The sequence below is a fragment of the Marmota flaviventris genome, chromosome 5 (assembly GCF_047511675.1).
Source record: "Marmota flaviventris isolate mMarFla1 chromosome 5, mMarFla1.hap1, whole genome shotgun sequence".
Classification (NCBI taxonomy): Eukaryota; Metazoa; Chordata; class Mammalia; order Rodentia; family Sciuridae; genus Marmota; species Marmota flaviventris.
This window is the reverse complement of record NC_092502.1, coordinates 144,227,488-144,245,978: the sequence shown is the minus strand read 5'-3', so window position 1 is coordinate 144,245,978 and position 18,491 is coordinate 144,227,488. Positions and strand designations below refer to the sequence as shown.

At 38.7% G+C, this 18,491-nt stretch overlaps 1 protein-coding gene across 3 annotated transcripts in view; it reads left to right on the top strand.

The window, feature by feature from the left end:
* The window catches only part of Adamts12 (ADAM metallopeptidase with thrombospondin type 1 motif 12), a 299,954-nt gene that overhangs the window by 231,845 nt on the left and 49,618 nt on the right, over positions 1 to 18,491 (top strand). For all 3 annotated transcript variants that reach the window (XM_071612648.1, XM_071612646.1, XM_071612647.1), the window contains 2 exons: positions 5,413 to 5,539; positions 15,167 to 15,377. In XM_071612648.1, the coding sequence (XP_071468749.1) occupies positions 5,413 to 5,539; positions 15,167 to 15,377 (338 nt within the window). The remainder of the gene's footprint in view (positions 1 to 5,412; positions 5,540 to 15,166; positions 15,378 to 18,491) is intronic.

The window sequence follows — 18,491 nt, the reverse complement described above, 5'->3', positions numbered from 1 at the left end:
GGCAGTTAAGCTTTCTGTAAGTAGCCTCATATTCAAGGTATCATTCCTTACTTGTTATATTTATTCAATTTATGCTTTTGAGATAAATCCACACTGAATAAAGTAGTGATAGCATATTTATTTTAGGAGCTGTATATCATTCCCTTATATGAATGCCCCCAAATTTATTTATAAATTCTACTATTTTGCATTTCATAACTATTTCTGCAATGCTATAATGAGCACCTTATAATTACTGCCTTCTTACCTCAATATTTGAGCTTTCTTAATTTGTTTACCTATCAGTGGAATTCCTGGGTCATAAAGTGTATTCATATTGCAAGAGTGAGTCACTGAACTCATCAGGTGCTGTGAAATATTTTAAAATTTCCAGGGAAATAGAAAAATTTTAAAGAGACACACAATACTTAACATCTCTAGCACATCACATGAAGTACTAGCTCAAGGCAATGCAGTTTCAAGAGTGGGTCTCATTACGTTCCTTTCAATGACATCTTACTTTGTGACACTGGATTTTCAATGGGTGCTGTGATTTAAAAAAGAAAATCATGTACCTCCTGAAAATGAATATGGAACAGAAAATATGGTATCTAGTCTTGTTCTAAGATTTGAAAAGTTGTGTATATCTAATAGTTGCACAAATCTCATTTATAAGTTAATTTAAAATGAAATTCAAATATTATTTTATCTTAGCTGGGCATGGTGGCACATGCCAGTGTCACAGGAGGTTGAAGCAGGTGGATCCCAAGTTCAAAGCCAGTCTCAGCAACTTAAGGGGGCCCTAAGCAACTTATCAAGAACCTGTCTCAAAATTAAAAAAAAAAAAAAAATTAAGGGCAAGGAATGTGGCTCAGTGGTTAAGCATCCCTGGATTTAATCACCTGTGCAAAAAAAACCACACACACACACACACACACACACACAAACACATACACTCTATATCTATATCTATACACACACCTATATGTGTATATATATGTGTGTATATATATATATATATGTATAAATAATATAATAACATATATATTATATAACATATATAAGGACTATTACTTCTTAGGAAAAGTTGGAAGAAATTGGACTAATAATAACATCCTTACAAGAAACTTGCTGAAAGAAATTAACCTGAGTCACCCATAAAAGATCACCAGTAAAAGTACAACAGATGCATGATCAGTGGTGAAACATCAAATGCAGGTCTCAATAGGAAACTGCAGGACTCCTTATTCAACAAGAGAATATTTTGGCAAAAATCCAGGATCACTTGCACAGTGATATAAAACCACATTTTTGCCCATTACAGACTTAGTGCTGTGGGTTCTCTCAGATGTAGTACAACCTAACCAAAACTTCTCGTGTCTGGTAAAACTCATAGCAAAGGCATTGTTGTGAGAAAATGGCTCTTCACTTCTGAACTTGACTTTTGCCAATTTTGTGCTCTGTGGTCTCCTCCATTCTGCAGCTTGGGGTCTGTTGGTATTACAATGGCCTACACAAATGGGAGAATTCTTTCCCCTGCCCTACCCTCATCTTCAGCTTTCCCTTTACCCTACTTGGCTGGATTCTTTCTGGAGTTTAGTCATTGTTCCTTTGCTCAAGGACTGTTCTCATAGGAAAAGGCAAAGATTGAAAACTCCAAGATCATGAACATCACTTGAAAGTTCCTGGATACTGCTCAAATTGTTTATGTAGGCCAACAGACCTACAATGGAATTACCTTCAGTGGAAATAAATACTCATACAGCAGATCCTAAAATTAGTTTGCACAAAGTTTATCCAACAGTATTCCTACTAAAGCTAAATATAACCACATTTGAGATATGTCCACATATCCTTGACCAAGTATTAGAATATAAATAGGGACACATATTTCCCTCCAATCCTGATGAGGGGAGAGGGGGTGTAGCTCAGCAGTGGAGTGCTTGCCTACCATAAACAAGGCTTTGGATTTGAGCCCAGCACTACACACACACACACACACTAACACACACACACGCACATGCACACACACACACACAATACAATAAATAACCCTGATGAGTGACCACATACTGATGTTCAGAAGGCCGAATCCACTTCTTGGAAAATCAGAGTCAGACATTTCCTTGACTTTCTCAAAGTGCTGTCATTTCAGTACCAGTCCCTCTCACTCTTCCCAACATAATTGTCAGATAAGATCCACCAAATCCAGACAAATCAAAAAAATCTGGAACAATACCTGGAAGATACTTTTTAATGTAAGACTTCATAATGGTAATAGGAATATGTATTGAGGTAGATTAAACATATGACACAAAATAGAAGATTACATAGTTTGCCATATGCATAATAATTTTTAAAAAACTGTAAGTAATGTACAGTGGAGATATTATAACTTTTTAGTGTACTTCACTAATGAACAAATGAAAACCCTTAGTCAGGGTGACTAATCTAATGGTCTCTCATTCTGCTGGTCTTCTAAGTTCCATCCCATTTTAACCCCTTGCAGCCAGCAGAGATCAGTCCCTCCCTTATTTTCAGGCTCTTAGTTCTGTTTTCTAATAGTACGGTTCCTTGGGATTTTTTCAACTGGTTTCTGTGAAGATTTTCTTTGCACAGTGTGCTTTGTGAAATGCTGCTGTACACTTTATCAACTCACGAGTGTTGTGAGATTTTTTACACTTCTGAGTTTCTTCATTCACGTGCTTTGCCAGACTCATGCACAGTCTAAGGAAGAGAAGTCATAATCAATACAGAGACAGTGTGTGGAAAATTTTGAAAATTGTTCCTTCATAGGGCAGATCTACTTTTTTCTAATACCACACAACACTCTTTACATACAAGCAATGCTTTTCTTTGAGCACCTTCTATGTAATTTTTTATAAGTTATCCCTACCATGAAAGTCAATAAATGAATTTGTGTAATAAGTTCATTGGCATTCAGGAGAGAAATTGGCTTTAAGTCTTACTGATCTTGTGAGATGTATGGGTTTTGGTGATGACAAATGATATAGTCAAGTCACATTAACTCATATCCATCCAACTGTTTGTAATTATTTAAATCTGTGTCAATGCCTTTTTGAGCTACAAAAAAAAAAATGGATTGTGTGACTAGAGATTGAATTATTTGCAGAAACTTGGTTGCATCAGAGCAGTATGAAAAAGGCTTTAGTGCTCTGGATAAATTGAATATAATCTATTCCCTAATCTGAGAGTGTAAAACCAATCCTGATTTTACAATGAATGTGCAGGAAGTTTCAGAGAGAGTTTGGTTGAATGGGTTACAAAGAAACTTCAAATTCATATTCAAGAATTGTTTGCAAAATCCTACTCTGCATTTAGCATTGTACCAGGGCTTAGGGTTGATCATGTTTATATTAGGGTGCATATGTCATTTTTGTCCTCATGACAACCCTGCACTATAATTTTATTGTCATCTTGGAAACTGAAGTTTGCAAAAATAAGGAAGATCGCCCAAGATTACTCATCAAGGAAGTGTTAAGGCAGGATTCAAAACCAGTTCTAATTCTCATGGCATTGCTGTTAAAGTTGATGCTGTGGTTGTTGTCAATCACACACACACACACACACACACACACACACACGTGTGAACACACACTTCAGTATGCGTAAACTCATATTGATGGCATCCAGGCTTTTCTAGGCTGAGTTTCATTATGAAGGATAAAACCAAACTCATTGAGCCAGGAAAATAGAGCTGAGGATCTAAGGGAGCCTGAAAAAAAAAAAAAGAAAAAAAAAAAAAGGTAAATGTTTAGCGGTAATTAAAATAGAAATTTGGTAGATTGAGGGTACACTAGTCAGCAATACAGATGGTTGTACAATTTCGACTTTGTCCTGTAAAGTTATTGTTGATTCTGTGCATTTAGGGGGATTGTAGTAAGTGACAGCCTCTCTATTCAATCACAAAATTGTTGACATTTCACATTAAAATCAATGTTATATCCAATGTTAGGAGAATTTTCCATAGTTCATTACAATAACCTAAGTCTTAAGCTGTTTTATCTATACCCTTCCTAAATTGAACTTCTGGATCAAGAAAAGCTCATGTAAACTAAATGAACCATATAACAGATTCCCTCTATTTTATCATCTAAATATTAAGTTCAAAATATGATGAACTATGTTATTGTTGAGGGTTTTTTGTTTGTTTGTTTTACATAAGGAACTTTACTTGTTACTTCTTTCAACACAACAATTTCCACTCAAGATTATCAGGTTTACAGTATAAGGAAATAGTTCTTACAAGTCAAGGCACTTACTGGACCTGTTACTGCTGATGTCCAACAGGACTTACCAAGTTCTTACAGACATGTAGCCACATTCTCATTGCTACATAGAGAAAGGGGTTCTGAAACTTCTGGAAATAGCATTTTGAATTTGATTCTCATATATTTTTCAATGTGATTGAGTTCTACTTAATGTCTCTTCAAGTAAATGCTTTCAGAGAGGCAGTTAACTTAGATCTGAACATATTGATTGACTGGCATCCGTAATTAGGTAGGGTTTCTTTGGGAGCTGTTATCTGTTTGAAGGAATAAGAGGCAGATGGAAAGGCAAATAAAAAGTCAATATTATTCTTCTTTCTTTAATTGCCAGGGGAAGATCAAGGTCACATAGATTCAACCTCACCTGTTACACTTTCTGCATTTGTAGCATTATATAATGATAACTTCCCTTAAAAGGAAGACCGATTCTAACCCCATTCATAGTAGGTTATTAAAATATCCTGTTAAAGAAAGATTGTTATTCCAGTAATTGGTTTTCAAAGTTATCTAATGAATATGTCACTGAAGATTGATAGTTAGAGGTTTTATCCTATAATGTTGTTATCACATAAGGGCACCAAGAGGAAACAGCACACCCAAACTGTCTACCTTAGCTACTTTTACAGGAATGGATAGGGTTTAGGGAAATGAAGAAAGGTGAGTAATTATTCCTGCCCATTAACAGTGCAGGTAGGGGAAACCAGGCTACCACCCCTAGGCTTGAAAAATTAAGGGAAACAGCATTTAAATAGAAATAGTGCCTCCATTTCCCAAACCTAACTGGACGGTTAGTCCTAATTGAACTAACCACAGGTCTGGTTCCATGAGGTTCAGAGCCAAGTGAAGAAAGGGGCAAAGTAGATCTGGAGGGAAAACAGAAGAACCGTAGCACAGGAGAAGGAATTAAAAGTTGATGGAATCAATAGTGGATTGACTTCAGCAAACACACTGAATTGTAGCTCTAAGAAAAGGATGAAAGTCAACATTAATCAAGTGCTGCCCTAGCTACTACCATATGTAACAAACCACCCCAAATTTAGGACAGTTTTACTTTATCATACTCATAGTTTCTATTGGCTAGAAATTTAGACAGGGCACACTCAGAATTCCATATGATGTGTGGATCTTTCTGTCTGACCCCCAGGTATCCGCCGTCAGACTGCCCATTGTGTGAAGAAGGGCCACGGGGTGGTGAAAGCTACATTCTGCAACCGGGAAAAACAGCCCAATGGGAGACAAAAGAAGTGCTATGAAAAGGATTGTCCACCCAGGTAACCACTGATAACACAGAGCTGGAGCGATCTATTTACAGTGACTCTAATTAAACAGTAATCCAGTGCTCAGTGACACAGGAGGACTGTGGGCTGGTCAGAATAGATACAGGAAAACTGTTAAGAGTTTTCTGAGGCTGTGCTATTGCAGCCTGTGGCTAGCCGTGAGGACGTTATCTTCCCAGAGAATGGTATTTCTTAAAAAGATGATGTATGGTTGTTTGTTGGGAAAGACTAAATCTTGCTGAAGAGAATACTTTGTAGTTTACCCACAAGTTGTTTAACTAAAGGGTTTGGCTTTTCCAAGGGCACTTTACAGTGCAAATGTAGCCTTCAGTGTGAATTGGCACCTTCAGATCACCATGCCCACTCATACTTCAGATGAGCTGGAAGACAGGACTTAGACAGCAGGCTTTCTCTACCTTGGCACTGTTGACCTTGGGGGCTGAAAGACTGTTGTGGGAACTGTCCTGTGAGTTGTAGGAATGCTTATGAACATCCCTGGCCTGCATCCACTTAGAGGGATGCAATCCGGGTTGAGACAGGCTGAAATTGCCAAGTGTCTTCAAGGTGGCAAAATCACCCTTGATTGAGAACCATTGTTATAGAGATATTCACTTGCTAACCACGTTGGTTCAAGATAGCCGACTATTCCAAAAGTTTTATGCACTTTCATTGTACTTGTTTTCCTTCAAAGTTAATGAGGCTCTACCAACCAATAAATTCCTTTGACACTCATCAGATAGCACCCACTCCACTAATGCCTAGGAATCTTTTCTTACTTTTCAAAACCACTCTTTGTTGGACTGGCCACCTTCTTAAAATCAAAGCTATTTCTTTCCTGAAAACAATTTATCCCTGAGGCTTACATTCTTTTTTATGTTTTGATAGAGTCTGCCTTGGCCCTTATATTACCAGCCAATATTTGTTGAGCATCTACTATTTTTCATAAGAGATGCAATGTGGTATAAACCAAATACTTTTTGCCAGTTTTTGAGTGCATACTTTACTCTTGGCCATATGTTAGAAACATCTTGTGTATTCTCTTTATCTTTCACAACTACTCAGCTAAATATTATTATGCCAATTTTCCAGAGGAAGAAACTTTTTCTTCCTCACTCAATAGCATAAAACTAGTAGAAGGCAGAGATTTGAACCCAGAGCTGTATGTCTCTAGAGCCTGTGCTGTCTGCTATACACAACAGCCCCCCTGAAGAGAGGCATGCACATCTCCCCTTATTGGGGCTGTGTTCTGGTGAGGCACACACTGTGCTCAGAGAGGTGGGCACCAAAAGACCTGGCTGCAGGTGCTTGCCTACTATGCAGAGAGGAGAGGAAAGCAGGGATATCAACTATGCACATGAAAAGGCTGTGGGTTCAAAACCAGCTCCCTGTTTAGGACAAGACAGGCATTGGGATTTTATCATTCACTTGTCACTAAAACTTGGCTTCAGTATTTTCAGAATTCACTTCCCTTAAGCGTGGCTGTCTTTATCTACCTCTACCCTCCCATCACTAGAACTTTCTAGTTGGTGGTAACAGGATAAGGTACAGCTGGGGCGCTAGAAGGAGCTACCTGTTGGAACAAGACTGCAGAGACTGGAGGACAGGATATGAGCTGAAGCTAAATCCCATCCTAGAGATAGACATAGAGGAGATAAAGAAATCCCTAAGTGACAAGGCTTAGCTCTGTGCCTTGGCAGTCGCCCCTCAATGCAATAGTGTGGTAGGCTGAAAAATGGCCCCAAGACACCCACATCCTAGTATTTGGAGCCTGTGTCACCTTATTAGGGAAAAGGATCTTTTCAGATGTGCTTAAGTTAAAGATCTTGAGATGTAGAGGGCCTCCTAGTTATCCAGGAGGGCCCTAAATGCCATCACAGGAGTTCTTGTGAGGTAGACAGACAGAAACTCAACAAACAGAGAGAGAGAAAAAGAAAGGTGATGTGAAGAGAGAGCTGGCCTTGAGGGTTGGAGCGATGCAGCCATGATCAAGTATGCAGTCAGCTATCATAAACTGAAGAGGCAAAGAAAAGTCTAGAGCCTCCGGGGGAGTACGGCCCTGCTGACACCTGGATTCCAGCCTAGTAATACTGATTTTGGACATCTGGACCCCAGGACTATAAGAGATTAAATTTCAGTTGTTTTAAGCCACCAAGTTTGTGGCAATTTGCTACAACAGTCCAGGGCACGAAGGCCACTTCATGCAAAGGTAATACAAAAGCAGGGGAAGAGCAGAGGAGATCCCACCACCGGGTCACAGATTCTTCAAAGCTGTTTTCTTGGGGGTGGCAGCAAAGGATTTTTTTTTTTCCGAATGATACAAACATGTTTGGTTTTCAAGTGTTCCCTTATATGCTGAGATGCTTCAGAAAATGAAAAATTTATACTTAATTTTTTGGGCGTATGAACAAACTCTATAACATGAAGCTTACAGTCAAGAAGGCAATACAAGATACACATGCATTGGCAAGGTAAGACCTGTCAGGTACTTTCTCCAGGGCCCTGCCTCCTGCTGCTAATCACAGGATCTAGCTTTCCTTGAGCCTTTGTGGCTAACTGGCATCTCTTCATCTCTTGGCTTTAAGAGCATCCTGTTAGAACAAGGTCAATGATACACTTTTCTCCAGCTATGCTTCTTAAGCTGAGCTCATGGATATAGCTTGTGGATCCAGAGCAAACTTTTGAAATAGACCAATTATGCAGACTCCTCTCATGAAATTAGTCATGACACCCAGGTAGTCAGAATGGAAGTGCTGATGGCCACACGTGGGAGCCAGGCAACCGACAGCCACTGTGCAGTCCCAACCATGCCGACGTAGCATCCAGAGCCGGGTTTTCTTGATGAGATGATGACTATTTCTCCAGCTTCTGCCTTCTACATCATCATGCTGCAGGGTAGGAAAACAATTCATCCTGTTCCCCAGCCTCTGATGTCATGTTGGAAACATAATTTCCTCCAACTCCCTTCAAACAAGCTAGAGATTATACTTAAGGAAGAAGAGCAAAGAGGAAGCAATTTGACAAGTCTTTAAATCTTCACCATTTGGGAGCTTTTTTTTTTTTTTTTGCTATGATTTAAGTCCCTTTTCTTCTGTTTGCAGCTATTTCCCAATGTCTGAGTTTCTTTGAGGCTATTTTTGCACAAGATTAATGCCAGTGCCTCAGCTTGTGGTCATTAAAGATCAACAAAATTAGCAGATCAAGCCTGAATCAACTCAGTTCACATCTCAAACTAAAGGCACAGCTTTCAGAAAGATATTAATGATCTCAGGGGTGTCTTTGGAACCCTGAAAGTTAAATATTTGCCCTTGTTTTTAATACCCAAGGTGTGTACACACACAAACAGAGAGAGGCATCCATATTTATATTTAAAATCAATGATATCTATGTTTAGAGGATTATTTGTCATCAGCCAGCTAAATTGTATTGAAATTCTATTTTTTTAATTTTTTATTTGTTTTAATTAGTTATACATGACAGTAGAATGCATTTATGCACTTTGATATATCATACAAAGATGAGATATAATTTCTTATTTTTCTGAGTGTACATGTTGCAGAATCATATTGGTCATGCAGTCATATATATATGTTATATATACAGTAATAATGTGTGTTTCATTTTTTATCTTTCCTATATTTATTTTATTTTTATGCTGTATGCATATACTCATACTCCCTTCTCTGAATCCCTATTAGTTTGTTAATTTATCTGGACTAAAATTTTAAGAAGAGTATCAATTAGAAAGTCTGTGTCGTGCTTCTATCGTGTGGAACATTTTTGTTGAAAGATGAGGCTTTCATGTTTGGTCAAAGATTTCAGTTCCTGAGAATGTTAATTAAACACAAAACATGCAGGCATGATTTCTAGAACTGTGTTCTGCAGTAAAATATGATAAGGTAAATAAAATTTCATGAAATGGCCAGATACAATGGTTAGTTTTCAGAAGTCCTTCTTATTTATGACTGATTTCGGCTTCCCCAGGTATTTATGAAGTAACCAGGAGACAGAGGGTGAATATTACCCCACCCACCTGTGGTATATGAGGTGATGACTTTTCAAAGAAATTTGATGTCATGCCTTCGGGGTAAGGACTGAGAATAAATTAGCCATTTTTTAAAATACACAATATTTTCTAAACCCTTTCCATACTCCATATTATTTAATTCTGCCAGTAAGCCTTATTGATAGATATTTTGCATTCAGTATATCAATGAGGGAGCACACAAAGCCTTCACCAGTTTTCCAAAGTCATTTGGCTACCAATGGTAGAGTCTGGATTGGATCCCAGATCCATGCTGAGAAGCCGCTGCTTATGTTACCATACCACGCTGCTGCCTAGGATCTCAGGATGAGCAAGGTTGAGAATGAACCCGCCGCAAATTTATAATATTCCTCTCCCATTAAAACACAATGAAAATTTGTGAACAAGCCAGAAAATTTGGCCCCAGAACTAAGCCATGCATGTAAATTCACAAAGAGATTAGATAAAAGAAATAAAATTAATTTGCTTTTTAAAGAATAAATAATAAATGAAGGTTGCTCTTTTAATAGTATTTATTTTTACAAACTTAGCCTAGCAGTTAGTTTCCTTGGATACAAATTTCAAGTGGCAACATCTTCCTCTGACACCTGATTTCCATGGTATCTGAAAAGCTCATATTTACCACTCAGAGCTGTCACTCCTCCTCCCCAGAGATTTCATGGACAAGGCTTTTTTGTTTCTCAATCACTTTTCTTATAATTCTCATTTATTTATTTATTTATTTTTAATTTTATCTTTTTTAATACAGGACAGCGGAATGTATTATAATTCTTATCACACATATAGAGCACAATTTTTCATACCTTTGTATAAAGTGTATTCATGCCGATTCATTCTTTATACATGTACTTGTTTTTTTGCATTATAATTCTTATTACACATATATACCACAATTTTTCATATCTCTGTTTGTATATAAAGTAGGTTGAGACCCAATTCGTGTCTTTATACATGTACTTTGGATAATGATGTCCATCACATTCCACCATTCTTGCTAATCCCCTGCCTCCTCACTTGCCCTCCAGCCCCTCTTCCCTATATAGAATTCTCGTTTTTACATCCAGTTTCAACATACTGTGTTGTTCCCCAAAGGAATTTTCAAGACAGATTTTTAAAAAAGATTTAATAAAAGCTTTTGATTATCTAAATCTAAGAAATATGCACCCTGCTGCCAATGGTTTTTCGGACAAAGCCTTGCATAGCCTGTTCCAGGATAGAGCAGCCTATCAAGAAAGAAATTCTTTGGAATTAAAGTGTATCTGACTGCAGAAAGAGGTCATTTGAGTCTCTTCTCCCTATTGACTTCTCTCTGAACTTTGGTTTTCAGCAAAGCAAAGCTCTGAAATTCTACAGCTGTGGTAGCGTCCAGCGTTTCCAAAGTGTTCAATAAACATCTGATAGCAATTCATCCAACTCTGGCAGCTGCATGTAGCTTTCAATGCACTAAAGAATGGCACATGATTTAAGTCAAGCTCAGCACTGTTGCTAGTTCGGCCTAGATTATTCCTTTTGTTGGAGGGCTGTCTTGTACATTATAGGCGGCTTGGCAGCACCTCTGGCCTCTACCCACTGGATGTCAATGGCACCCCACCCTCATTTGTGACCATGAAAAATGTCTTCAGACATTCCTCCCCTGGAGAGGGAGTATGGGACTCTCCACTAGTTGAGAACTTCTGATCTAAATAAATGAACAGGATCACTGAGACAAGGGAACGCCCACGAAAGAGAGGGGAGGGTGACATGGCGTGTGTTAGGGACAAGAAAGCTAGGGCAAGTGAGGTTGGAGGAACAGGATGTCATCAGAAAGACAAGCTGTGCACGGGGTGAGGAGGGGAGGGTGCTTATTATAGGAATGGTGGTTTTGTTGGAATTTAGAATGTTCATTAATTGGATGTTGAAGTGTAAATGCTATTAGGAAAAATAGTACAAAAAAAGATGATAATTATTAAAGGGTTTTTTTTAAGAAAATTACTTTCTGAGTAAGAATATGACAAATTCAAACTTGGCCTTTCAATTATCTGAGTAATGAGGGTTAGAGTGAAGTGACCAGATTCTCTGGCAGTCTGAGCTACCAAGCCAGCACTGCCATGGGAATGGGTAGAAGGGGTAGATAAGAGAGAGGGTCAGAGGTTCTCCACCCCAGCCATCCTACTTCATCTTGGGAGGAACTCGATCCGAAGTGAACTTTCCCAGGACAATTGCAAGTTCTTCAAAGGTCTCTCTCTCTCTCTCTCACACACACACACACACACACACACACACACACGTTCACACATGCACAGATACACGTTTCTATGTTATCCATAACTCATTATAAAACGATAAAGTCTATTCTTTGGAGAAAAATAAATTAGAGACAAACAGCTAAATCCCTTTATTTGGTACCGAAACACCAGTGGTTTCTAACCCTGACTTCAAATAAGTCATCAGGAAACTCTAAGAAAGCACCAATGCCCTGCCTCCAAGAGATTCTGAATATTCAGTCATTCCTGGACATGACTTTTGAAAGCTGACCACATATTGATACACTGAGAATCAGTGGTAGAGTACCAGTTCTTAGGACTTTTACATGATAATTGGGAAGAGTTCAACTTGTGTTCAGTGGTTAAAGAACAATATAGTCAATGTCTGATCAGTTGTCCAGTTGTGTTGGGTATTATTAAAGAAAAAATTATTCAATGATACTTGTTAAAAATATAGTAAGAAAACTTACTCAGGACCATCATGGTAGGTATAGGGATTTTGCAGTGGGAAAGAGACTGGCCTGAACATGGACATAGACAAACAGAAACTTTTACCCAAGGTGCAAGGTGGGGATCAGTGGATGGGAAAATATTCAGAAAAAAAAATCAGGGATAAGAAGGGATTTGGGCTAAACTGACCTAATAATTCTTACCAAAAATAAATCAGAGTGATCAGATATTTCTGTAATGGTGAAGGATGAGGAGCCCAATCAGATATGATAGGTGATCAGATATCTAGGGTGGGAGGTTCTTGTGAAACTGATTCAGCAGGGTTCTCTGCTAAAAGTGGGTTTTTAACAAAATAATGCACATATTGGGCCTAGGAGAGAATCCAGAAGCCTGACTAGTTTAGTCAAGAAGAGATTCTTTGTCAGTACCATTGGCATTCTGGTTAGAAAAAGATGAATGGCAAAAACAGAAAAGTCAGGTTAGTTTGATGTTAATTCCGTGTTGACTAAACCAGAAGGATTGTCTTGTTGAGGCATAATAAACATTTCTGCTGGGTATTTTGTCCCTGAATTCTTTGCATATTTCAACAATTGCTGGGTACTTTAACCGTATATGTTCTATAGATATAAATATAAAATCTCCCATAAACATAAAAATAGCATTTTGTTCTTAATCTCCTAGAAGAGGTGGGGCTATGGCAGAGATCAAGAAGAATGAGATAGACAACAGACAGCAACTTGACAATGGCTCCTGAGACCTGGGCCTGGAAGACCTTTGCAGGAAAAAAAAAAAAAGGAGGTGGTTTTCACTTTAAACCACTGATGAGCTGGGTTTTTTTGGTTTTGTTTTTGGTTTTTTGTTTTGTTTTTGTACTGGGAATTGAACCGAGAGGCACTAAACCACTGAATCACTTTTTATTTTTCACTTTGAGACAGGACCTGACAAACCATCTTAATATGGTTTGTGCTGCTATAAGTTATAACAGAATACCAGTAGACTGAGTAACTTACAAAGCACAGAAATTTATTTCTCACAGTGCTACAGACTGGAAGCCCATGACCAAGGCATCAGCATTTGAGCTGGTGAGAGCCTTCTTGTTCTTGCCTCACATGGTAGAAGGCAGAAGGGCAAGAGGGGACAAGCATTGTGTCTTCACATACCAGAAAAGCAAAAGAGCAAACCTATTTCCCAGAGGCATTAATCCATTCCTAAACACTTCCATTAGGCCCCACCTCCCAACACTGTTGCATTGGGGATTAAGTTTTCAACACATGCATTGGGGAGACATATCCATATGCACATGCAAAATGTCCTCTAGGGGACTTTTGGGGGAGTTCCGGGGAGAGAAAGCAAGAACATCCATTATCATTTTGTGATGACACAGCTGAAATCTCTATAGCAAGTAATTAGATAAATTGGGTTTTCAGTCAGTTCAGATTAAGAGCTTTCCAGAATGACATTTTAAATACTCAGTAATGTGCCTGGCCTCCCTTGGAAATGTCAAAGGTAAGACAAAATAATTAGGTTAATACAGTGGGCATTTATTTATTTCACATCATACTTCCCTAATAGCTCTTTATCCACATAAGACAACTAAATATTAAATCTCAAAGGATAAATAAGAAATCTTAATTACTTATTAGCTAAAGACTATAATAAAATTGATTAATAACTTTCTTAAATTATTTTTAACTTGGGACTAAAAGTATGAGAATCAAAAAAAGTCTCCCCCAATCAATCTAATATTTAGCAAACAAAAATAATAGTACAAAATTTTATCTTCTTCCGAATTGACAAAATTCAATACTATCTCAAGGTCAGGAATGAAGAACTTCTCACCATGTGCATTTTCCCCAGGAAAAATAGAAAAATCCCACTTCATTACCTATGAAGGTATGAAGAACCAGGCTGCCCATGGAAGCTATGGTGGACCCAAACTACACTTGTTCTGTCTTCATCACTGGAGAAAGTTCTCACAATGATAGAGAAGGGAAAAAAAGAGAGGACTCCCAGGAGGACTGTCTGCCATTTTCAAAAGCACTTCATGTGACCAGTGGGCCCATATCCAGGAATCCTGAGTCTATTCCCTCATAGAGAATGCACACACACACACACAAGCTTGTTTGTCCTCAGGGAATCCAGCATATTAATTTAGTCAACAGTTGAACTTGTTAACTATTGAACTTGTTAAGAACAGCTGACCTGTAAGAAATTATCTCACTTAAGTTTCTTCCTTTTCTACTCCTTTCTTCTCAAAGGGACCAATGAAAATATGGACAAGTAGACTAGAGGGCAAAAATGAGAGCAATGTCCCTGACTGACCATTTCCTAAATAAACAAGAATTGGTGTATATGTACCTGCCTCCTATTCAAATAAAAAAGTATTCAATTAAGAGTCTGGAGACTAATTGGAATTTTTAATACCACAGTAAAATTATCAATAAATTGTAACAAATGATGGGAGTTCTTATAATGCCAGGTTTTGTACTATACTACTTTGCATGAATTGGTATTTCATTTAATCCACATCACTCATATGAAGTTGATATTATTGCACTCTTTCAACAGATGTGGAAGTCAGGCTTAAATTTGTTTGAAGTTGCACAGCAACTTCAGTTTTCTGGACTGAAAAGAAAGGACTTTTTTTTTTCATTCAAAAACATGCTATTTAACAAATACTTATGCCTAGTGTTCTGCTGTTCTCTGGGGCTATGCTTGAACAAATCACCTGGCTCTGTCTGCAGAACACCTCCTGGCAGACTGAAGTAATTCTAAGAACTTCTCAGTCCTGTAATCTCTGATTCTCATCTGCTTTCTCTTTCCAGTGGTTAAATGGATGTTCAGGTACGTTTGATGATCTTCCCACATGTTCATATCTGCCTGCAGGTGGTGGGCAGGAGAATGGGAAGCATGTTCCACAACATGTGGGCCCTATGGAGAGAAGAAGCGTACAGTATTGTGCATTCAGACCATGGGCTCTGATGAGCAAGCTCTCCCAGCTACAGACTGCCAGCATCTGCTGAAGCCCAAGGCCCTCATTTCCTGTAACAGAGATATCCTGTGTCCATCGGATTGGACAGTGGGCAACTGGAGTGAGGTGAGTTCAGGGGTTAAGAGGGAGATTGACATTATTCATGCTTCATCAGCCTCCCACCCATTCCTCCCCATTCACCAAATCCAAAGTGACTCCAGGTTAAATTGCATAATAGACACCATCCATCACCTCTGGCCTATTTACTCCAGTTCCCATCACCCAGTTTTTTAGGATCTTTCTCTTTCTTGTCCATGGTCAACTAACCACCACAGATGAAGTAGATACCACTAGTATAGGCTCATAACAGCTAATTATAAATTGTCAGGATTTTTGCTGGCCTATCGTTAAATCATTGGTAATAAACCAAGGCTCCCCCATATCACCCCAAGAGCCAGTTTGTTAAACATTTGCCAGTAAATCATTGTAGTTAACTAAAACCAAAGGAGTATTGCTGTAATGATTAGGAATATACTTGACACTCAGAGAAAGTCGTTCAAATCTATATCTATTCGACATGTGTTCGGGACATCTATTATTAGCCTCATAAATTCAAATAAGCATTGCATTGTCCCCAAATTAAGTTGATCTAATTCTTTGAGTGTAAGTAGAAGTCAGAGTGCTAGAAGTTTATGAAAAAAATCCCAAGTTTTAATCTTCTGTGAGTCATTATAGAGCCTGGTTCTGTTGGGCCTCATTGTGCCCCAGAGTGATTAGGGGAAGTGCTGTTCTTTCCCCCAGGGTACCTGGAGTCTACATGGTCTTCATCTTCACTTGTCTGTATGCATTTCAGTCAATGACCCAAGGAATGAAACGACTAGGAATAAATGATCTCCGAAAATCAATAGGCGTGAAGGTTGAGATGGGTGCTGGTGAGTTTCCTTGAGAAGCCATAAGCTTCCCATAAGAACATAGGCAGGAACTCCTCTAAGGACTTAACTTCAGAGGAAATGGAAAATATTTGATCCAGGGGACTGCCACAGAAAGTCAAAACTAACTCTGTTGAGAAAGTGAGCAGTATAATCAAATGGGATCAAATTTCTGTGTTTAAAATGATATTTGAAGCTGGGTGCAGTGGCCCATGCCTGTAGTCCTAGCAGCTCAGGAGGTTGAGACAGGAGGATCTGGAATTCAAAGCCAGCCTCAGCAACAGTGAGGTGCTAAACAACTCAATGAGACCCTGTCTCTAATAAAATACAAAGTTGGGCTGGGATATCACTCAGTGGTTGAGTGCCCCTGAGTTCAAAACCTGGTACCCACCCCCCACAAAAATGATATTTGAGGGGCTGGGGCTGTGGGCTCAGAGGTAATGCACTTGCCTGGCATGTAGGAGGCACCAGGTTCAATTCTCAGCACTGCATATAAATAATTTTTTTTAAAAAAGGGTCTGTTAACAACTAAAAAAATTTTTTTAAATATTATATTTAATTATAAACTAAGGAAATCATTTTCCATCTATAGCTTATTAAGGTGTTCTGAAAGTATTATCTAAAGAATTTCTAAAATTTTTGTAGTGAAGTTGCCCTCTCTTGTTTAAATGCAGAACACTTATTTCAGTACATCAGCTTTGATAACCTTCTTCACAAAACTATCTTTGGTTAATTCATAGTCAATGTTTAGGTTTATTTAGCTTCTAATTCTCTGCAGGATGCACTGTTGGGCATCTAGGTAAAAAATGAAAAATGGAAATCATGGTTCCTAGATTGTAAGATCTTCTGTCAAAGGAGAGGTATCATACCACAAAAGGAAGGAAGGAAGGAAGGGAGGGAGGGAGGGAGGGAGGGAGGGAGGGAGGAAGGAAGGGGAAGGTATGCATGCAAAGAAAATACACCACTACCACAGGTGCATTGTGGGTTTGTGCAGGTATACATGTGCACACATCAGTGATAAACCAGAACTTTCTCTTTGCTATTCTTGGGAGGTAATAATCATAGCATGAGGCTTGCCTGGCCTGTTCATCTGCTGCCACCATAGATTGCTGTAAATTACAGTGTTGTCAAAATAAGGCTGAATGGGGTATTGTGACTGGTCCATTAAATCTGTTTACCAAAAACGTGTTGGCTGCATCCAAAACAGTTAATAATTCTTGTCATGTAGAATTTACTAATTGCCAGAATCTTAATGCTTTCTCAGAGGTCTGTAATTAGATTTGGCTGAGAAGTTCTTCTTATTATGTTCACATGTATACACAGCATAATAACCTGTCTTCACTGGAGAAAAAGGGAGAAAAAAGTTGGTATGATGTGACGAGTACTTGTATCTGTGGATTCCAAATCACAGGCATTTCATAGTCATTTGACAGCACACATGGAATCTCTAGTTTCTAGCTTGCACTCAACAAAGCTGAGCAGAAAGCCTAAGCCAGTGCCTTCATTCAGGAGATGTTATTAGAAATGCTTTTAGTAAATCAACATCAAAAGATTCTCCAAATGGGTGTTCTTTTCTTCCCTATACTGAGCTTCTCTCTAATGGGCTTTGCTAGAATATAACGAAATATCTTTTCCATTGCAACTATACCCAGATACTTTTTAAAAATATATATTTATTTTTTAGTTGTAGATGGATGCAATAACTTTATTTATTTATTTCTATGTGGTGCTGAGGATCAAACCTAGGGCCTTGCACATGCAAGGCGAGTGCTCTACCACTAAGCCACAACCCTAGCTCCCCCAGATACATTTTATAAAAGAAATGACATCGTGATTCTTGATATAAAGTATTATCTGAATTTTGTCTTGATAGCAACATTATTTGAAGCAGGGGAGTACTCCAACTATACATACTCAGTTTGTCTGCACTGGGTCATTGGATCACCCTGGCTGAGCCTAAAGCTCTAAGGTAACTGAGCCAAAGACCCAAGAACTGAGATACTCCTAGATTCCCATAGAATGGTCCTCCCTGGCCAACCAGGAGGGGAAGAAGAAGGAAAGGCAAGTTTATCAGATATCTCCCTATCAAGGTGTCTCCACCAACCCAAGGAATGAGAGGAGGATGGGCTCAGCCATGCCAGGCCGACACTCAACCCTAGCCCAACAGGGATCAGAAGGGGGTGTTTTCTCTCCTGCTGCCCCCAGGAAGGGGCTTACTGCCCCAGTGACCAGCTCTCTCTCTCTCTCTCTCTCTCTCTCACACACACACACACACACACACACACACACCCCTAAGCTCATGCTCTAGAAA